Here is a 23,540-nt window from a genome sequence, read left to right on the forward strand (position 1 = left end):
TATGTCCCAGGAGGTTGGCTTTCTCAGAGAACAGACAAGATAGGCAGTTGGGTCTCATTCACTCATTTGTCAATCCATCCTTTTATTCAGTATATATTGAGTGCCTCTTATGTGTCCGGAAGCAAAGAGATTACCAAGATTGCAGTAACCTGATAAGGGTGCCTATGTTTCCTACCATAGGATGGTATACCTCACTAAATGGGGCTTTAAAGAAAACGTCCCCAAGAATCAGGGAGACTAAATACTGTGAGGAGGAGGAAGTCGGAGAGAAGGCCTTGCTAGCCAGTGAGTTCGCCAGAAGCCGCCTCCACTCACGTACTCCATGGAGTTTTATCTCCCAGGCCACTAGCAAAGCTCCAAGTTCACCTTCCCGTCCTCTGCTTAGTGATTCATCAGCCCAGCATCTGAGTGCTTAAGGGAAGAATATGTGAACACTGCCTCAGGAATCTTAACTCACCAAGGCATGCATATTTCCACCCATATCATTAAGACACTAAGGATTATAATCGTACTGAGATGTGGGGGAGCATGGCTCTCTCGGAGGACTGTAATGCATCCTGAGAAACAGGGTCATGGAGTTTGTATAATTTCTAGTCATCCTGCCTCCCAAGACATCATCAGTCCTTCCAAATGCAAAAAACAGACTTCATTTCCTCCTTTGGAAGTGATTCAGCCTTTGGTACATGCTCTTCTCAGCTGCGGGAAATGTAACATTATGTTTAGAACAGCTATTGTCATTTTATTGGCACCACTTACCAAAAGACACTTAAGGCATAATTCAGACTTCAATCTTTTTTGCATTGTTTGGTGCGCCTGCACAACTCGAAGAGTGAGTGTTGTTGCCCGAGGTAATCAATACTTCAGAGCTAAGGCAGATGGACAGGAAGCATGAGGGAGGGATTTCTGGACTGGTTGGACCCAGTGTGTTCTGATGGTGCCCAGGAAGCACAGAGGATCAGGATGGCACAGTCGGGAACCATGGCCTTCCCTGAAAGTGTCTTCCACTGGCCACATGCACACCTAAGAGACACAGAGAAGGCACCTCAGTCTCCATAGGAGACCCAGGTTTCACCCGTCAGCCACCCTGTGCTTTGAGCATCACAGCAGAATAGTTCATTATGGGGGAAAGAGATGCGGGACTTTTCTTCAGAATGTTTTCCCCAGTAAAAAGAAGCACAATGTCTCACAATGATCAAACTAGAAATTTCAAGATGGTAATTCTAGGTGAGTCTGATGACAAAAAGCAAGTTCCCATGGCTATAGGGTCCAATGGAATGAAATCCTACAAAGTGACCTTATTAAACAAATGTACTGACTTACACAGCACCTCAGGGGTGTACTGAGTGCTCCATAAATGTCTTTCAAATGAATGAACGAATGAATGTCATGTGGCCACATGTATCTGGTTGATCTCTTTATCTCACGGGTGAGAAAGTCAAGGACCTGACTTGTAAAATTCAGATCCTGGGTCTCCTGACCCTAATCATCACCCAGTGACGTGATATTTGCAGATGCCCCTGTCAATTTTGTAGGAATTTTTTTAGGGGGCTTCCCTACGAGTAGAACTTTCCTAGGGTGCAGGACCTTCAATGCTGAAACCCAAACAACCCCTAACAAACCGGGTGGGCTGGTCAGCTCAAGTGTCAGAGTCCGCCCTGCGGATCTGCCCTGCCCCTCGGGCAACCCTCCATCAGCCCCCCTGCGGCCAAGCATCCGCCTCTACTTCCGACCGACCAAAATGAGGCTCTGCCGCCTCTGTTCCACTGAGACTTTTTTTGGCTGAGGCCGCCAAATCCAAAGAACGCTTTTGGTTTCACTTGTGCTATCATGTCTTGTGACGCCACTGACCACTGGCTCTTTAAAGTTACCTCTTCTGTTAGTTTGCTTTGCACAGACCTTTCCTGGCTGTCTTCCTGCCTCTCTAGCTCTTCTGGACAGGCTCAAATGTTTTCTCGCCTTTGGTCCCATGGCCCCTTGTACCTGACTTTATTATAGCACTTACTCCACAGTCCTGTAATTATTTATCTGGGGGCACTCTCGCCTTAGATTGTGTGCTTCCTTGAAAGGAAAAACAGGATTTCATCTGACTTTTTATCTATATCACCAAGTTCAATGCCTGACACATGATAGAAACTCTATGGTTGAATAGATCCTTTAACCTTCCCTCTTCATCCTGTATGTATGGGATATGCAAGAAAAATAAGAAAGGGGAAAATTAAGTATTTCTGCCATCCTTTGGCCCATGAACTTGCCCCTCAGCCCCTCAGGGGATTCACAAGGGCCTCATGTTCCAGGTTCCAGGAGTTTCCCTGAAGGGAATAGGGGCCACTTTCTATACATAATGTGGCTCTTCCTCAAAGGGAGATTTGGGCTTAAGTACATTTCACCCTCATTAATTTAAGGCTCTAGATGGATGAGTCCACTGTTAATAGAGCTCCAAGGGATGAAGGTATTGGATACGAGACTTTTGTCATTTTACTGCATCCACCCAGCCCAAAGCTCTTAAAGCAATAACTGATTAAGAAACAGCAACACTGAGCTTCTGGGGTTGAGAGAGGAAAGGAAGAAGACGATGAATTAAGAAAACATCTCAGGGCATTTGTTCTATTCATTCTATTTACTCTACTGCACTGCGACGCCATTAACCATGATGGTTAATCCCACGGGCTGTACAGTCTGATTTCCTGGGTTTGAATTCCAGCTCTGCCACTTTCTAACTGGATGATCTTGAGCAAGTTCCTTCCTTTTCTATCCCTCAATATTCTCATTAGTAAAATGGGGGGGGGGGGGTAATATAATATCTTTCATATGGGGTTATTTGAAGAATTAATGCAACTATATAAAAAAGCTCAAAACAGTGCCTGGCACATGGAGATATCTAATCACCATTAGCAAAAGTGCTCTTTCTTTCATGTCCCCTGACTTGCTGTGCTCTAAATAGCCCCCTCTACTAATACTTTCACACAGTCCCCCTTCTCATCCTGTCATACTTTATTGTGAGCCTTTACTGACCTGCTGTCCCTTACTAAAGTATAAACTTTAGGGGTTCTGCTTTTTCCTTCCATTTGCATTCTTACTGCCCATCGTAGTGCCTGTCACCTAATAACAATACTTGGATGTCAAATGAATGATGAGAATCTACATTTCAGAAGCTTATATGTCAATTATCAACCCAAAGTGATCAGTACTGATTTAGTGAGTATCTACAATGCACTCCACTCTGACGGATAATCCCAATAACAGCTGTCATTACTGAATGATCACTGTACCAGGTCCTATGGTAGGGATTGGGTTCAGCTCCCTGCAATTGCTATTTTTATAGGTCAGGTACTGGGAATATCAAATGGCCCAGTCTAATACTATGTGTATTCAATTCTCCCAAGGTAGAATGGGGCATTAATTTTCCTCATTTGGAGATGAGAAACCTGAGATTTACAGAGGTCAGTAGCTTACCAAGGTCCCACAGCTAATAGGTAGTGGAGACGAGGCTGGATCCATCCTATAAGCCCCCAAAACTGGTGCCCTCTGCCACTATGCTTAACTGACTGAGCCACCCAGGCGCCCCCCCTCTGCCACTATGCAGTGAGGGAAGACTGTTGTCCTCACGTGCCCTCATCTGGTTTTGAAGGCAGAGCTATGGCTCAGGAACCCTGCCCCCCCCCCCCCCCGAGTAAATATAAGCCCTAAACTGGATCCAACTTGCTGAGATTATGCAGGGAGCCAGTATGTCCTGTTCAAACTTAACTGGGAGGAAGGGCAGAGGCTCTGGGGCAAGTCTAACAATGCTACTTTCCTTCAGAACATTCTTGATTGTAATTTTCTCGTGCACTTGCTGGCCTTGGCCTCAGGTCCTAATTACATTATGTTCAAACAGCAACTAAGAGATAGTTCTCATTAAACATAAACAGGGGAATGTTTAATTTGTGGGAACATAGGTGTTCAGAAAGCAAATCGTTGGTTCAGGGTGTTGAAATGAGCATTGCCGTTGGCGTTGTCCTTGGGCACCACACAGCCAGGACTCCCAAGGTCTGTGGCTCTGAACTTGAGGCTTTTTTTTTTTTTTACACTTTTGAAGATGGACTAACTCAATTTCACTCCCTCTCCCCTTAAAATGGGAGAAACTATCCTAGTTGTCATTTCAAAATTATGGTATCTGAGGGATTACAATTTGCATGTTTCCCCCATGTGATTCTCAGGCGATGTTTATTTAGGGTAAGTATATTTGTACAGCATCCAAGAATATTGATAAACGCTTAGCTTTCAATAATGTGAGCTAAGAGCTAATGTCATAGCAAAATGTAGTGTAGTCTTTATTTCAATTTGGGGTAACTTTGGATTCAGAAAGACCTGGGTTTGAAAGCATGACTTCATTACATCCTAGTTATGCATCCTTGAGCAAATTTTTTAACATCTCCAAGCCCAAGTATTCCCATCTGTAAGATGGCTGTGACAGCAACCTTGCTGGGTTATGGGGATTTGGTGATTTGGTGCCAGCTAAGCCCAGAGCCCAGTGTTTGACAGGTCAATGCAAGCCCTCTTTCCATCTTGTCAAATGCTCCTTGTCACCAATTTGGGAGAGAATGTAAGAGTGGATGAGGCAATAGCAGGAGAAGTATATTCTGGCATGGGAGGGAGGAGAGGGAAGACTGGCCACCTTCTGAGGCGGTGAAATGACCTAGTGGTGCCAAGTGAGGGCTGCCTGCTGATGGTGTCCTTCCCCCTTTGCCTTCCAGCCCCTGAAAATGCACTGCAGGGACTGTGCCCTGGTGACCAGCTCGGGGCATCTGCTGCACAGCCGCCAAGGCCCCCAGATCGACCAGACCGAGTGCGTCATCCGCATGAACGACGCCCCCACGCGCGGTTACGGGCGCGACGTGGGCAACCGCACCAGCCTGAGGGTCATCGCGCACTCCAGCATCCAGAGGATCCTCCGCAACCGCCACGACCTGCTCAACGTGAGCCAGGGCACCGTGTTCATCTTCTGGGGCCCCAGCAGCTACATGCGGCGCGATGGCAAGGGCCAGGTCTACAACAACCTGCAGCTCCTGAGCCGCGTGCTGCCGCGGCTGAAGGCCTTTATGACCACGCGCCACAAGATGCTGCAGTTTGATGAGCTCTTCAAGCAGGAGACTGGCAAGGACAGGTAGAAGGCGCAGGGTGGAGAGTGGAGGGCCGCAGGGGAGGGTGAGGACATGTCGTTGCTGGCTGATTCACTGGAAGCCAAGCTTTTGCTGAGGCTTTTTGTTGGGGCTCCGCTGTTCATGCCATTGATAGAGCTCCTCTGTAGGGTCCTGGGGACTGGCTGCCTTTGTAAGGCAAAGTGAATGAAGCACTGAGACACTGTGTGGATAGTTCAAGGCCAAGTCCCTGTTTTGGAGGAACAGGCTACAGAGCTGCTGGCTTACACTGGTAATAAGTGCAAGATCATACGTTTTATTGCATTTCCTTTCACTTGTGTGAACACTAACCAAAAGGAGAGTATGGGTTTATTTTTCCCTTTCGAGGCAAACATTTATTCATTCCATGGACAGGTGCTGAGTACCTACCTACTCCTCCACTGCACCAGGCACTGGGGGTATAGACGAAACAAGACAAATCTAGGCCGTGCCCTCCAGGAACCTAAAGCTTTCCCGGGAGGACAAATATTTACCAAGTAGTGGCTCACATGCTGAGTGTCATGCAAGGTAAAGAAAATAGTGCTGTGACCTGCAGGACAGGGAGACCTACCATAGTCCAGGGCAAAGTTTTCCTTACTCTTAGTTACAGCTCAAATCATGGGACATGAAATCAGTGTAGTGAGTCACTGTAAGTTGTTTTTTTTTTTTTTTAATGTAATGGAATTGATGGAATGAAATGGAATGGAATAGAAGACAATATCAAGATTCATCCCCCATATTAAGACAAAATATTGTTAAATGAAATAACACTTATCCATGTCAGTTTTGTACATATGAATATACACATGTAGAGGTTTTTTGAGGTAATGAAAATGTTCTGGAATTAGATAGTAATTCCACAATATTCCCTGTGGCTGCAGTCAGGAGGGTTTTGGGGGGAGTAGTCCTTGACGACACTGAGATAAAGGGCCATGAGCTGGCCAAATCTAGGTGAAAAGCAAAGGACAGCTGGGTATCAATAGGTGTGGTGCAGTGTAGTCCAAATACAGATCTCTAGGCAAGAATTCTGACTCTATCCATTCAGTGGTTGTGTGGCCTTGGACAAGTTATCTAACTCTGCAGGGACCTCACATGCAAAAAGTGCATAGTGGCTAGGCCTCATAGGACTGGTCTAATGATTAAGTTTCTTTTTTTCCTTAATTTTAAAATATATAATTTTAGGGACACCTGCGTGGCTCAGTCGGTTAAGCGTCCACCTTCAGCTTAGGTCATGATCTCATGGTTCGTGGGTTTGAGCCCTGTGTCAGACTCTGTGCTGACAGCTCGGAGCCTGGATCCTGCTTCAGATCCTGTCTCCCCCTCTCTCTGCCCCTCCCAGCTCATTCTCTCCCTCTCCTTCTCTCTCTCTCTTTCTCTCTCTCTCAAAAATAACTAAACATTTAAAAATGTTTTAAATATGTAATTTTATAATTAATAGATATTTAATTTACCTCCCCCCCCCTTACAAAAACTGTTGCTGAGTTGATTTCTTAAAACTAAAGAGACATGATAAATGAAATGAAGAATATAAAGTACTAAATTCATTGTTAAGCTATGTGGGCAGCTCATTATTGGAGAACAGGGCCTTAGAGAAAGACCAGAGCTTTGCCCCAAATTCTTTGTGTGGAAGACTTTTCTTTTTAAATCCTAGAAACCTTGTGACCATTTGAGGGCTGGTCCAGCCATGGCATCTGGGGGACAGAGGAGAGGGGGAGCTGTCTTCTGGCCCTGTGGCCTCCTTCCCTAGAGGCTCAGGAGACTCCATGGTTAGATCACATAAGGGATCCTGGTCATCATCACAAGCTCTCATGAAGTTCAGTTATTTATTGCCCTTTAAAAGCCACAAATAAGAGAGACTGTCACTCATTTAAATGAGTTATTTAACCAACAGAGCATTTTATACGGGAATAAGAATGAGAGGAGTTATTTACAGTTTCATTTTTGCTTGTTGGAAAATTTGAAATAAGTAGAAACAGTCTTCAATAGAAAACACTTCTCCTCTTTTTAGTTTAATGGTTGTTTGTTAAATTTGAGAATTTCTGAGACACTGATGCAGTATAACTGCTGCAGTATAAGCTATTGAAGCTAATTACACATTGCTCTGGATCTTCTTAAGAGATTATTTTAAGTTGATAACTTGGAGACCAGTCATTCTAGCCTTTGGTCACTTTAGGAAATAAACTTACACTGAGACATAGCCCATTCACTTAAGTTTATTAAATTCTGGCCATAAAAACTTTATGTTCGGTAGGTCTGTCTCCCTGGTGAGCCCAGCTGGTAGAGGAAACCAAATCTATGTCGGTTATCTACTGGGCCTCTCATGTGCAGACATCCATCTACAAGGGTCCATCCATCCCTATTCAGGGGAATCACACATAAGGACTTGCAGGGTGCCAAACTACATTGTCACTTCTGGAATCTTTGTGCCTCTTACCTTTAGGAAACTGTCTTAAAGAGGCTAATATTGTATTGACTCGATATTCTCATGCGTCCATATTCTTAACCTGGCCTCTCCCAGCTAAAAGAACCAAGTCAGAAATAACCCTTCAGAAGAAACATTTTTCCAAAAATCAAAACACAGAACATTAGGGATCCACTAGTATTTCTTCCATGTAAGCTTTTCTCGAAACCCAGCAAAACAGTAGGACGTATTAAAGGTACACAAAATGTGGAATATCTAATTTTGTACATCTCATGACCAGGACATTCATTCCAAGCTATTATTTTGAAAAAAAAATAGGATAATTCAATAGATTTTGATTTATAGAAGTTTCACCCTACTTAAAAGTGGAGGGAAAAAACGGGCTCAGGAACAATCTGCAATTAAAAAGCATGACAAATGGCATAGATGGGCAAGTGGTATTCTTTGATATTAGAAAGTAACTGTACTTGAAAATAACTTTATAATTGAATAAGGGTACATTAGGAAAATATGATTCAGAACCAATATTATAGTAATTAGATAAAGGAAGCATAAATGAAATAACTGCAGGAAGAATATTTCCATAGAGATTATAAATGAGATTCTGGTGGAGCAGAAAGGCCTTTAATTGTAATTTAGTGCGCACTATAGAATTATCAGCTCAGTGTGTTACTTCATCATATAAAAGAATATCTGATAATTTTCCCTAATAAGCACATGACAGCTCTTCATATTCCTTCATTATAGCTGATTAAGTGTAAAAACAGTAGATATTCCTTTGTTGGAAAAAGAGTTCAAATCATTTTAGAAAGACAGCACAGAGCAGTTGCATTTCTAGAGCACGTGATCCCAAAAGGCTAGGATTTAAGAAGTCTGGGGATTTTAAGTGGCACTTTAAAGAACTCTTTGCTTTAGTTTCTTTCATCCCTCACTTTGTATTCTCCCCCTTTTTCCCCATGAAACCTTTTTCTGTAGAGCCACCTCTTCTAGTATTTCTGGCTGTGGCTTATGGTCTCTACTCTAGCCCACAAAAGAACGCCAAAATTACAGGGAGTTTCTGCCCCTGGGAGAGCCCTCTTGGTGTTTCTGACGACTCTAAAAACGTAGGGACTCCGTCTCTTCCTGGCCTTCACAAGCTCCCAGTTATTCACTGACCCAGTGTGAGTCTAGGAAACTGACCGTTGCACTGTCACAGCTACAAGGGTGAATCTCACTTGAGGCAAGGGACTTTCTTTTCCTTCTCTTTCCTCTCTCCCTTCCCCAGGGACTACCTTTGCTCTGCGCTGCCTCCTTTAGTCCTGGAAGACTGGTGCAAAGGAAAAGGATTGCTAATTCCTATCTAGGCTGGAGGCTTCACAGTTTTGTACTCACTGCCCTGATGACTGATGGTGGATCCTACACCAGAGCCAATAGCAGAGTATTACAAGGATATCAGTTTCTTCAGGGATGCTAACAACAAAACAAAAACAAAAACAAACACTGAAAGTAATGGTTGAATTATTTGCTTCATTTGCTCCGATCTAGCAACCAAGAGAGGAGGAAGGTGTCTCGATCTATCTATCAACACATCACGCTAAATACTTTTTATGGTGTTCTCTCATTTCGTCCTCAGAATAGCCCAGGAAGATAGAGCTTCCCAGGCCTGCTCTATAGATGGGAAATCAGGGCTCAGAGATAAGCAGTAAGCTGCCTCAGGTCATTCAGCTGGTCAGTGATAAAAACAGCCATACACACTCATGGTATTCCCATCTTTAGGAGCTTTTAAAATGTACTTCCTGGGCTATTCCTGGGTCAGGATATAATGGAATGGAAAGCTAAAATGAGCAAAGGGATTAAGAACCACAAAGGGGAAGCCATGAACTCAGGAATGACTATATCACCCATTCCTGTCAGGTATTTGACAAAACAAAGGACTCCTTAATATGCCTCTCTCTTTTTTTTTTTTTTTTTGGTCCATATGTGAAATGGAAATAATGCAAACTGATTAACAAATGTCTTCCTTCTCAAAGAGGAATGCTACACAGCGCAAGTAGAAAAGCTTTTCAGCAACTCTGTTATTCACATCACATATGGTGCTATGGCCGGGCAAAGTCAGACAGTCTGACCTTGGGGATAAGGTGTTTGAAACTGGCTAATGAGGCATGCCATAAGCACTGGAAAAAAAAAAAGCAAAAGCAGCAACCCCCTAAGAATTGAAATTAATATCCACAGCAGCATAGCATGGTAGACCGAGTCATTCTCACAGGGTCAAATTAGACCTTGATGTTATGTCTCCACAGTTATCCTTAGGCTTGGCACGTGGCTAGAGCTCAGTACATATGTTTGAATGGGCAAATGAATGAATTTAGGAACACCAAGATTCATTCCTTAAGTTTTGTCAGTTCGGTCTTTTAAGAAAAAACTTTGAGAGGGATCTGAATGTTCTGAGGTAAAATAAAACAAATGCTCAATTAAGCATAAGCATTCCTGCAGTCCCTTTCCTCTGGTAATTAGCCCCTTCCCAAATGAGTATACTCTTCCTATGGAAAGACATTCAGTCAAGATGTCAATGTTAATTAGTCTAATTGAAGGCAAGCTTTTACCTAAGATTGTTTGATCGATCAGTAGGTATCAATCAATAGATAGACAGATACATCTATGTGTTTATACATATTTAATAAGCTCTTCATTATTTAGGGCTGCTTGGGGAATAAGGAATATTTCCAATTAGTCAAGTATTGTAGTTAATAAAGAAAGAGTTGACACATGGGGATTGTCATCTTACAAGAAATTGAGTTGTGGTCGTGTGCTCTTAAACACTGAAACACTGATCATCATCTTTGATGATGAAGAAGTTGCTTGAGCACCTTTAGTGTCATAATCCACCATGGTGGAACATGAATATCATTTATCACTCTACCATGGAGTATGATGCTGTTGGTAAGAGATTTCTATCAGGTAAAGTGTCAGCTATTTACCAAATGGATAGAGAGAGAGAGAGGGTGTGTTAATCATCAGCCTTGCTCCAGAAAGGATTTAAGATGGTAATGGTTATAATGATTACTTTACCAGCTTGCAGACTTAATTGTTGTTCCTTCCAGGAAGATCTCAAACACTTGGCTCAGCACTGGCTGGTTCACAATGACAATTGCACTGGAGCTCTGTGACAGGATCAATGTTTATGGCATGGTGCCCCCAGACTTCTGCAGGTAGGATTTATTCTGCAAGTGTAATTCATCAGCAGTGTTGTTGCAGGATTTATAAATATCTGATTCCAAATATCAACCATGAAACATGTCTAACTGTCTTCTTGAAGCAATTAATTAACATGTCCAAGTTCTGGTTCTAGAAACAACAAACAGCATTTAATTATGTGATATAAAATATTGAAAGTTTTTGTTTGTACTGCTGGAGAATTAATCCATCTTGTGGGCTTCTTTTATCCTCTGAATATTTATTAACCAAAAGTAATGCAACAATTGGCATAATATTAATGATGAGCAAGCATTAAGAAATATTAGTTTTATTCTCATTTTGAAAGAATGTGGTAATTTTTAATGAATTAAGGAGGGCAATTTCTTCAACGGTAAGGCTTGTTTTCTAAAATTAAAATACTGCTCTGAGTCTCTTTTCCTCTTCACATCAGTAGCCTTGATTTGTGCTTCTAAGGCCAAGAGCACAGATATAATTACTTTGGTGTACCACTTTAAAGGGAACATACACACATCTTTGCTGCTACCTTAGGTTCCCACGTACCCAGCCAGAGTTTGGTGTGTACTAACAGATGCACTGAGAGATACTCAGGGCCTGATTTGTGGAAGCCCAGTTGAAAATTCACTGTAATTTAAAGTAGCAATGTGGGTACCTTCAGAAAGCATTCTGCTCTCCAGGAATACCTGGTGACCTGCAACCTGATCTTCACATGGCAAAATCTGGGGTGAGGGCATTTTAAACTCGCTCCTTAAAATTCGCGCTTGCTTATATCTTCATGTGTTTTAAACCTAACACCTTCTCGAAGGCCATGGGCCTTTACACAAAATCTGCAATTTGGACGTTGGATGCAAGGATGTGAGTACTTAATCATGCTGCTTTTCCATTTTGCAACTTTTCTCCCACCCTCTTGAGCCCAAAGACCCAACACAGCAGCAGTACTAGTTTACATATGAGAGATACAGAATAGGCCTTTGATATTTGCCCAGACTCACTCGTCCCCGTGGATGGCCTGATATAGTAAGGAAGGGTGTGCATTCTGGAGTCAGAAGGCAAGGTTCAGGGCTCCACCTGGCTACTTACTAACCAAGTGTGAGCTTGAGCTGGTTGTTCAATCTCTCTGTGTCTCAGTTTCCTCCTCATTAGAAGTGGACATGATGATACTAATAGAGTCGGCCATGGGGTTGTAGGTGGATTAAATAAGTTAATACACATGAAGTGCTTGGACCAGCACCTATACATGGCAAGAGTTATCTTGGATCCCCATCCGGTTCTTCATTACTGAACCCATAGCCTTGTTTCTCTGTTTAGCAATCCATGTGCAAAAAGTAGGTAAGATAGTGTAAAAAAAAAAAAAGCCCAACCTCCTCAACCCAACAGGCTAACAGAGGCAGTAAGAACAGTGCTTTTGGGCATGCAAAGAGCCGTCAAAGTTGATAGCTGTATGGCAGATATAATTATGGAATATTGCCATTAGGACTCCAGAGAGAAAGAGCATGAATAAATTGCAATGTTAATGACTTAGAGCATTCAAGGAAATATTCCATTTATTATGGAAAACAAATGAAAGGCAAGTTAACCTGACATTTCTCTTACTCAGAGCTAGTTCATCATGACTGCATGATCATAGGAGGGGGACAGCTTATGGGATGCTGCTAACAAGGGAAGGGAGTCAAGATACTGTTGGTGCACCGTCTGTTGTCACCGGCTCTGGCTTTCTGTTCCCCAGCCACCATCCCAAAGGTTCCACAGTTGCTTTCACAAAATGCTATCTCCAACAACTCTTCAGGAGGATCCCTGTACCCTGTACACGGTGTCCTGTCAGAGTAAGTGGAGAAGCTGGGTGTCGTGTGGCAGAGAGGGTTGGGCTGCAGGGAGTGTCCTGCTCAGTGAGAATTCCTGTTAGGATGGTTAAGCAGGGAAGAGCGGGGCAGCACAGACTGACTCCCACATTCCTTTAATCTTTGCTTCCAGGACATGTTAGCTGAACCACCCAATTAGAAACGGGGTCACCTTGAGCCTTGCTTCCCTCATCTGCAAGATGGTCATAAGAAAACGGTATTAAAAGCAAGCAGGTCATGGTGAAGGTTGAATGAGGTCATGGATGTAGAATGTCTGACACAGTGCCCAGCACACAGTGCTCAGGAAAGACTTAAGGTTATGAATATTATTAATATATTAATATTATATTTTAAGATATATAAAATAATTATTAATGTTATCCAAAGTCCTTGAGAGTTGCCCCAAAAGGTACTAAGAATTTTGGGGGATTCAAAGAATAAAACACAGCTCTTGCCTTCTAGAAACTTACAGTAAGCTGTATCCACACAAAAATGTAATAAACCCAACACAGCCACTGGGAGTCAAATCACTTTTGCAAACAGTATCTACCACCAGAGAATGAAAAAGCAACTTGTAAGTCAGTCCAGCTGCTCATCTAACCATTTCCCCTTTTTGTTTTTGTTTTGAAAGAAGTTGAGAACTATATGGGCCAAGCGGGGTTCATGTGTCATGAGCTCTAGGACTTATGGAGGTCAGATATCCCAGGGTCCATAAATAGTAGGGACAGTTCTGTGAGGTGGCAGAACTCAAGCTGGTGAGTCCACCAGAAGATAAACTCTCCGAAGGCAGAGATTTTTGTGTATTTGGTTCACTATTTGAGCCCTGGTGCACAGTCCCACATGTGTTTACCTTCCTAGCCTATAGCAGATGTGTCGTAAATATCAAGAGCATGAATAGCCCTGTCCCCTACTCTCTCCTTAGTGCTCTTGTAAAAGGGTATTTGCATGGGTGAAAAAATAACCATTTCTGCTCCTCAGAAGCGATGGGACTTTAAGAAAGTTATTTGACCTTATTGACCTTAATGATCTTGGGCAAGTTACTTAATGACTATCCCTGAAGCCTTAGCTTCTGTATCTGTAAGATGGTAAAGACAGCCATACTTACCTTAAGGGTTTATATGATAATGCCACAAGATAATAGAGGAGGAAGGTTTGGCACACCCCTGGCGTTTATTAAGCACACATTTACATGTACCTTTACCAGGTGAAAGGACTCACTAATCTGCAAGCGTGATGTCCAGCAGCACATTTTAAGGAGATGTCTAGCAGATGGTGCCCAGTTGGTGAGGAGAGCCTGGTTGCTAGAAAAGGAAGAACATATATGACCTCCTGTATGAACTGGATCCCACTTTTCTACACCATTGGGAATTGGCTTCACATGGCCTCCAGCTCCTACAGTATGTCAACACATGAGGCTGCTCTAGTGTACCTACCCATTCTTTTTTTTTTTAATTTTTTTCAAAAATGTTTTTAACATTTATTTATTTTTGGAAGAGTGCAAGCAGGGGAGGGGCAGAGGGAGAAAGAGAGAGAGAGAGAGAGAGAGAGAGAGAGAGCAAGCACAAATGGGGAAGGGGCAGAGAGAGGGAGACACAGAATCCAAAGCAGGCTCCAGGCTCTGAGCACAGAGCCTGACATGGGGCTTGAACCCACGAACTGTGAGATCATGACCTAAGCAGAAGTTGGACGCTTAATCAACTGAGCCACCCAGGCGCCCTGTACCTACCCATTCTATTGCTTCCTTAAAGTGCCCAGTTTCTCACTGGAATGAAGAGTTAGGTACATGGGGTCAGATTTCAGCAAGCAAAAAGAGAGCCAACTGCTTATTTTTGGTAAATTAACCTTTTTAGCCTTTAAGACACAACTAACATCCTCAAAAGGAGTTATTTGCTAAAACTAATCACAGAAACTTCCATTCACTCAACTGACTCGTGTTGGGTACCGAGGACATGATAGAGATGGAAAGGACAGGGTCTCTGCTTTCAGTCTCCTGACTGTCACTTGGACACAATTCAGTCAAAAGGGACAGAGGTTCACAAGATGACTGTGGGGGAAAATACTCACTGTCTGCCTGTCAGTAGCATCTGACCCACAGGGCTTATTTCAAACATCCACCTCTGGGTCCTTGCATCCCTCCGATCCTATCAGGTAGACCAGGGGCAAGGAGCCAAGACAGAAAGAATATTGGGCACACCTGTCCCCACTCCATCAAGAGCAGACCCACTTCTATCATAAGGGCTCTTATATAACAAAGGGTTGTGTGGCAAATAAGAACTTTGACAACCTCTGGTCTAAGATACAATCATGCCGCTTTCCAATCTAAATCAAACTGTCACACACTTTTCAGGAGAATCTAATCATTGCCCCTTATTGCCAGGGAAACCAAGGCACAGAGAGACCAAACACAGGGCTACTTCTGCAGTCATTTCTGTCAGCCTAAGGTGGCAGTGACCCACAGGGAATGTCAGCCACTATGTGCATGGAGTGAAGGAGGGGACAGAGTGTGAGGGAGTAGGGAAATGAAGTGTACTCTGGGGGAGCAAACATGAGTGTTTGCAATCCATGAGTGACTGATTCCCAAGATAAGGGAGCGTAAGTTCGCCTGTACGTGCCTAAAGCTGCCATTTTCCATCCAGCTCTCCTGGAGGTCTGGCCTCCCTCTCCCTCCCACCCAAAGGGCCTGATTTACTTCCAGGAGTCATTCATTGGCAAGAAAACTTCTAGTAGCCCCTAAACTATTAAGCACATGGACTCCTCAGGAAGAATGATAACCCTACATTCATATTTAAAACCACAAAATGGAAGGAATAGACATATAAATGGACATATAAATGGCAGATGACGGACACTTTACTTAAAACCTTGTAGAATCTAACACTGGTAAAAGTCATCTGACTAGCAGGCAAACTTTTCCTCCTTAGTTTGGTGCTACAGTAGCCCCCTGGCTGCTTTCCCCAACTCCAGCCTTTCTCTTTCCTCTCCAGACCCCACTGTAGCTGGATAAGCCACGTCTGACTCTGCCAGTTACACCCCTCAGCAGCTCCCCAAAGCTTTTAGAGCAGAGTTCACATTCTTAGCCTAGCACACAGCCTATCAGGACCTGGCTTCTGCATCTGCTTCAGTCTCATCTTCTTGCCTCACTCAGACTTCTTTTTGCCATACTGAAAACTTCTAAAGGAACTCGCCCTGCCGACAACGGAGGGCCTTTTGCCCTCAGTTTGGAATTTCCATCCCCGCCGCCTTAATCTGGCTGATTGCTGCTGGCTCTTTGCAATAATATTAATGACTGATATTTTCCTGGACATACCATGTGCTGGCCCTGCGCTTAGTATGAATACATGCACCATTTCATTGAAGCTTTATGATAATCCCATGAGATAAACATTATTATTATCGTGATTTCACATGTGAAGCTTAAAGACTGAAAACACTTGCCCAGTCATGGAGCCGGTAAGTGACAGAGCTAGGATTTGAATGTAGGTGTCCAGGGCCCCACTCCACTGTTTCACATGCAGCAGGATCTCCTCCAGGCTTTCCCTCACCTCCTGAGGCAGACCCTACCTGGGCCCCCACTGGGCTCTCCGTCACCCCTCCCCCGTCCCACCTCACGGATGCATTTGTCCATATCCTTTATTTGCCCGTAGTCTCTTCAAGAGGAGGGGTCGTGCCTCCCCACATTGTTATTGTGTCTGGCACATAGTATGCATTCAGTATTGATTGATTCAACAAATAGAGGAAAACCTTCCTTTCCTTGGCAGTGTTTAAGAAACTGATTTTATATTGATCCCAATACCGAAAGTGCCGGGGAATGAAAAGTATAATTAGCAAATGGCAAATTCAGATTTCAAGGGTCTTGGGAAGTCAGTGGTGGCCACCTGTTTTCATTCTGTGCCAGAGCCAGTGCTGGGCCTTCACAGAGGGGCTCGGGCATCAGGCAATTAGTCTCCATCCTGCCTCTATCACTGACTCCAGGCTCATCAGTATTCTGAAAGCTGGGGAAAATTAATGTCACGCTGCACCAGAGACAGTCTCAAAATATATTATTATATGGACAGTAGACCCTTAAGTCATGCCATATCCATATAGGAAGCCAAATCCATTCTCTCTGGATGAACTATAAATTGCAATGAAAAAAATCTTGTTATCATTGCCTTCCAAACTAAGTTATGGTGAGTATTTTTAATCTCATTTTCTACTGTAAATTATTTGCGATAATAATGGGCCAAGCATTTAAATTTTACCTAATAATCTTATTTCTGGTCATACTTAACACATTACCAAGTTTACAACTCTCTGTCACCCATCATTTCTTGAGTATTAATTAGCAGAGTAATGACTCAGAGTGATCACTGTCATGGAACTAAATTAATATCTCATCCATAATGTGAAGGACATCTCAAAGGTATCGTGAATATCAGAGAGTTGATTCTGCTAGAATTATTAGCTAGTGAACATTAATAAAGCTGCCAGTGTAACAGGGAAAGTTCCTAGTTGGCGACAGTCCACAGTGTTGAATCAGATGCTTACAGAGGACAGGTGTGGAATGGTAATGCGCCTGAGAGGTTCACATTTTATGAAGTAGACTTCAGATATATTTTTGTATTTTTTCTTAGATGCTTATCTTTGCCATGATTTCCTTCTTCCGTCTTTGCCATAATTTGACCAACTCTTAGCAGTCATGGGGTATTTTCATTACTCTCTTCTCCTATGGGTCCACTGATCTAATAAGAGATGTTATAGCACCACCTGAGGTGCCTGGGTTGGGAGTGAGTGGGGGGTTCAGATGACTCACTTTGGCTCTTTGCCCTGTGAAGCACAGACAGCTGCAGGCTCTCAGTGCTCTCTGTGTTCCAGATTCACCGGTATTATTCCACTGGCTTCCAAGGTGTGCAGATGTTTTCCTTCCAAAAGAGGCTGTAAGGACAAGAAATTGAGGCAACACAGTAAAGGTGACTCAGCAGGTCTCATAGGGATGAAGCAGATGTATAGGAAGTCCTGCTATAGGCACATTTTCTTCTGAATGCTACATAGTGTCCCTAAAGGCCCCCAGTGCGAGCCAGTTTCAGAACACCCTAGACCCTTGACAGCTGTTGATTCGGCTCTATTCCTCAAGCATTTCCTAACTATCTACTGTATGCCAGGTACCATGCCAAGCATAGAAGTGTGTTTAGAGAGTGTCTGAGAGCTCTAGAGAGAGGCAAAGCCACCGTTCTCTCCTTGGGTCACTTGTAGCCTTGTAGATAGCTCAGCCCAAACCAACAGATCAGGGTTGATCCAGATCATGCCCAGAAATGAAAGTATTCTTCCATGCCTGCTAATACTGTATAAGGTTTCCTCCAGTTGTACAGCTTAGCTTTAGAAGATTCAAAAATGGGATATTCCAAACTCCTGTTACCATTAATATTAGTGAACATGATTGGAAATGAGCCCGAGGCTGGGAGGTGCTGGGAGAATGCAGCCAGGACAGAGTTGTTCCAAACCATTTTCCAATAGGAACCTGGGGTGCCCTTGGTACAGACATCCACCCGAAGGAGCAGAAGTTTTTCCAAAATACAGAGCTTCACCCTTAGGAGTACAGCTTTGGTCCAAATCTGAGCCCTGAAAGTCTTCAGTTTTTCTATGCATGAGTTCTGTCATCTGTAAAACGGGGGAAATAACAGTACCTCTCTCCCAGGGGCGCTGTGAGAATTAAATCACGTGAAGTGCTGTGCACTCTGGTTTGGGCTGAAATGGTCATATCTAGCTTCTCGCATGGCCCACGAGTGAGGCTGTGTGCTTAAAGCCAGGCACTGGACACCACCTGTGTGCCAGAGGCTCACTCAGCAAATGGAGCAGTGATACTTACCTTATACTTACTTACTTGCCTGATGAAGAAATGAAAGAGATAATGTAAGTGAAGCACCAAAGCCTAGGAGGTACTTAACTAAATCACCCACCTTCAACCTAGCTGCATATTATAATCTCCTAAGGCACTTTTTAACGTTACCGTTTTTTAAATTTTTTTTCTGAAGAAGTTTTAAATGTACCAAAAAAGTTGCAGTCATAGCACAGAGAATTCTTGCATACCCTTCGCCCAGCTTCCCCTAATGTTAACATTTTGCATAATTATCAATACTAAGAAATTAGCACCCATACAAAACTCTTACCTGAACCTTGTTCAGATCTCACCAGTTTTCCTGCTGATGCCCTTGATCTCCTCCAGGATCCCTTTGCGTTTAGTTATCCTGTCTCCTCGCTCTCCCCTTATCTGTGACAGTTTTTCAGCCTTTCCTTATCTTTCATGACTTTACAGAATCTGGGCATTAGTGTCGGAGGCCCCTCACTTTGAATCTGTGTGATGTTTTCTCATGATTGGATTGAGGGTATCCATTCCCAGGGAGGGTAAGTGAGAGCAGTAAGCCCTTCCCAGCGTCCCATGTCAACAGGCACATGATGTCAAAGGTCTTTTTTTTTTTTCTTTTCTATCTTCATGAAGGAATCAGATGTCTTATTACTGGCAATGTTCACCTTAATCACTTGGCTGAGGTGGCATCTGCTGGGTTTACTCACTGTGAAGTTATTATCTTTCCCTTTGTCATTAATAAATATCTTGGGGGAGATACTTCATGCAAATAACCTATTTCTCTTCATCTTTTTTCCCCACTAATGTTTCATTCATCTGAGCACCTTGCCTGCAACAATTATGGGGTTGTTCGAGTGGTGATTTCTCTATTCCCTCATTCTCTCTAGATTTATTAATTGGAAATTTTCTGTAAGGAAATGCTGTTTCTTCTTCCTCATTTATTTATAAATTCAGTTATTTATTGAAATCATCATGGACTCATGGACATTTATTTTATTTTATGGGTTTTATAATCCAGTACTACAATTATTTATTTTGATACTCAAACTGAAGGCACTTTTTAAAATACTCCCATGCCTGGGACCATCTCCAAATCAATTAAACCAGAACCTGTGGAGGGGGAACACAGGCAATGATATTTCTTTAAAGCTCCCTGTGTGCACTCAATGTTAGTTCTTTCACTTCCCCTCCCCTCTGCTTCCTCTGTAAAGAAACAAAAATCCTTCTGCACATGATTTTGCAGGATTTATTCCTGAGGTGGTCCTTGGAGCGCTGCTGACAAGCTGTAGCCACGTGGGGAACTGGCTCTGTGATTTTCTCAGCACTGCTTCCTGCCGCCCCCACACCTTCATCCCCAAAACAGGAACTTGGGTGCCAGAATCCTCCCTTTTACAATGGGAGCCTCCCGGTGTGGAAATTCTGCTGATATTTATTGCTGTTTTCATTTGGGTCAGGTGGAGGAAGAAAAGGCTATGGCAGCCTTTAGAAAGTCAGGTTTGAGAAAAGACCTAAGGAATTAAGACCTTCCACTGCAAAGGGCTTCCTGAATGGCACAGCGGATTGCTGCTGATGGCAGGCTTTCAATCGGGAGGGCTGTTCCTGCAGTCGCTTTGGCTCTGCCTTCTCAAGGCCCACAAAGCACTCCTCTGCCATTTGGACAGAGTTTCTAAAGTGTGGAAACAACCCTCACTTATGTGGACGCTTTTGAAATCATAATAACTAAATGTGTAAACTTAATTCTCCCTTTCGGTGATAAATATGGAGCCAGATAAGTTTTCATTCAAAGAGATGGTCTTCCTGAATAAGGAAATTGATCCCCATATAGCATCCTTTAGCTGGTTTCCAATTTCTCTGTATTTTTAGATGCCAACTCAATCTCATGATATTTTTGGAAACGTAATTGTTTCTTTAATCAGATTGATGCCAGTAATATGTTCAAAGTGTAGATAAATCAGGTTTAAAACTTGATTTATATCAGAATAAAGGCTTAACCCAAAGTTTGCCATGGCAGAGTGAATTTGGCAGAGTGAATCTGAGGACATTTGTCTGACCAATTTCTGGGTTTTGTTGTTTATTCTTTTCTTCGTGGTGGTCAGTTCCAACTTGAATTCTTCTTAGAGTGTATTTTCTGGACTGAAAATATTTTCTACTAAATTTTAAGGGGCTTCTGTAGTAAGTTTATAAGGGAAATCTATATTAACGAAACAGGCTTGGACCTGATGTTTCACTAGAGAATGCAGAGATACTTCGAGATGAGCATGATAGAGATGCGGAGCATTAATTCAGAATAGCATCCAACCCAGGATGAGGAACGTTTAAACACTGCATGACAAAAATAAATCTCACTTCCTGGAAGAACTTTAACCTCAGAGGAGAGGCAGCTCAAAAGGTTTATTGTTGTCAGAGCCACGAACTTGACACCCCTCTTGATAAAAGACTTCGATCCCTGACCTCAGTAAAGTTGCTACTCTAGAAGCTATTTGTGTATTGATCTCCTCTGAAGAAAACAAATAGGTGTCTAGCAGGATGAACATCTCTGGGAAACAAAGTTAGAGTAGAGTCCGAGTTACTGGAGTGGGGACCCCAAGGCTCCAGGCATGGAAATGTGGTTTGCCTGGGCCTTTTAAGAGAAACACTAAGCTCTGCAACAAAGCCAATTGGTGAATGTAGCTCAAGATAGAAAGGTTTACCCTGCTGGGATATCTTGACTAATTTTATCATCTAGGCTTCAAGACTGCAGAGGTAGAGTGGACTAGACTAGAATGGAAACCAGTCTGAGGTCAGGGCTCTTTGGGGGTTAGATGTGTTAGTAACCTACAACAGGGCACCCAACCACCCCCACATGTTCATCCTTTGCCCACTGCCTTGAAGAAATGAGCCAGTGTTTCTCATTTGGAGCGAAATAGGGATAGAGACACAGAAAAAATATTGGGCATTTTTTCAATGCAAGGATTAAGGATTTAGAATTTCTGGATTTGAGTCCATAGTCTACCTAGAGAAACAAGAGGAAAGTTGTGGCATCGTGCTTGCTGTCTTTCAAACTAGGATCATCAACTTTCCATGTTGGAGGAGAAGTTATCTTTAGAGGTTTGCTGTTTAGCTGCTAACTCCATATACATGTCCTTCAACACCAGAAATTCAAAAGTTATTTATTGAGCACCTACTAGGAACAAGACAAAGGCCTGCCATCATGAACAGACAATAAACAAGTATAAACAACAGCAATTCTGGAGAGTGGTTAATGCTTACAGTCAATCTCACTGAAAGGGAGCAAAGGGGCAGGTGTCAGGTAATGCCTCTCTGCAGGGGATACATTTAAGTAGATCCCCAATGGTAAGAAGGAGTGAACTGGTAGGAGCACGTGACCACCATGTGACTGCCCTCAAATTCAAAGGCCTCAAAGTCGAGGTTGACCAACTTGACGACCAGAAAGACCAGTATGTCTGGAGCATAGTGGGCAAAGCTGGGTTAGGAGAAGACTCTGGGGAAGAACCAACTCACTTAACACCCTATAAGCCATGCTTTTAGGATAATTAGAAGCCTCTGGAGGATTTAGCAGGGGTGGAATGGGGAAGGTGATGTGATGTGTTTTTGTTTTGTAAATAGCTGCTTATGCTATATAGACTTTACAGGCAAGAGTAGAAGTAGGAACTTTTAGTAATACGTAATTTCTAAATCCCCAAAACCTGGAGGTACCTGGGTGGCTCACTCGGTTAAGCATCTGACTTCAGCTCAGGCCATGATCTCACAGTTAATGGGTTTGAGCCCCCTGTCGGGCTCTGTGCTGACAGCTCAGAGCCTGGAGCCTGCTTCAGATTCTGTGTCTCCTGCTCTCTCTGCCTTCCCCTGCTTGTGTTCTCCCTCTCTCAAAAATAAATAAACATTAAAATAATTTTTTAATACCCAAAACCTGAAGGTCCTATGGTATACTTTTACTCTCTCTGTTTGATAATGACGGTCAGCGCATTTATTTCACAACCCCAAAACCTTTCCACTTGCTTACTGTGTACATCTCAGAAAAACTATTCATTGAAATTTATTTAACTTGGAAATATGAGTTGTGCTTATCAGCTTAATCAGCCAAAGGAATTTTTTCCCCTCTGTTCAGCTATCTCATTTTCCTCCTACAGGGACCCCAATCACCCTTCAGTACCTTATCACTATTACGAACCTTTTGGACCTGATGAATGTACAATGTACCTCTCCCACGAGCGAGGACGGAAGGGTAGTCATCACCGCTTTATCACAGAGAAACGCGTCTTTAAGAACTGGGCACGGACATTCAACATTCACTTCTTTCAACCAAACTGGAAACCAGAATCACTTGCTATAAATCATCCTGAGAATAAACCTGTGTTCTGAGGAATGAGCGTGCCAAACCGAAATCTCAAGTACGTACTGTATCAGACACCAGGCCACTGAACTTTCTGAGCCACTAGACACAGAAGAGGGACAAAACTGCGAGCAGGAAACTCCTCCAGAAGCAACATGTACAGATGCCTGTGAGGCATGACTACCAAGCAATGCAGTTGGTTTGTAAGGAGAAATTCCAGAATTAATATGTCCTAATGAGTATCATCCCTTTCAAAAGGGGTTACCTTAGGAGCTAACCACTCATTTCAATGATGCTGCCATGGCTAAAAATCATTCTGGATCTCTTAAGTATTGCCTTCAAAACTGAAACACAAGCAACTCAACAATGTTAGTTGTATTCCTTTATAGAAATACCACATCAAAAGACATTTTTCTATCAAGTTGTATCCTAACCTGATCTATAATCTTTGTCATCTGTTGGGCTCTGTGTGTGTGATTTGTTTAAAAAAAAAAAAAAAAAAAAAAAGCAGCCTGAAAGTATGGACATGATTTCTGAAGAGCACATCTCCACTGACTTTCATAAAACAAATGCCCAATATTTATTTACTGAGAGTTTTTTAGTGCACTCTAGGCCAGTATTTTTATAGATTATGATTATGTGGTAATTTATCCTTCTTAACTCTTTTATCCTGAATGATGGTTGGAAAACACCTAGAATAGGGTTGGCGAGTGACTGTGTTCACGATGCTCACTGTTAGCATGCCATTGGCTTGGAA

At 42.9% G+C, this 23,540-nt stretch overlaps 1 protein-coding gene across 1 annotated transcript in view; it reads left to right on the forward strand.

The window, feature by feature from the left end:
• Positions 1-23,224, forward strand: part of ST6GALNAC5 (ST6 N-acetylgalactosaminide alpha-2,6-sialyltransferase 5) — a 171,666-nt gene extending 148,442 nt beyond the window's left edge. The window contains exons 3-5 of the mRNA XM_042952261.1: positions 4,734-5,143; positions 10,659-10,766; positions 22,581-23,224. Coding sequence (XP_042808195.1) covers positions 4,734-5,143; positions 10,659-10,766; positions 22,581-22,812 — 750 coding nt within the window. The 3' untranslated portion in view covers positions 22,813-23,224. The remainder of the gene's footprint in view (positions 1-4,733; positions 5,144-10,658; positions 10,767-22,580) is intronic.
• Positions 23,225-23,540: the final 316 nt, after the last annotated feature.

The sequence above is a fragment of the Panthera leo genome, chromosome C1 (assembly GCF_018350215.1).
Source record: "Panthera leo isolate Ple1 chromosome C1, P.leo_Ple1_pat1.1, whole genome shotgun sequence".
NCBI classification, from domain to species: domain Eukaryota; kingdom Metazoa; phylum Chordata; class Mammalia; order Carnivora; family Felidae; genus Panthera; species Panthera leo.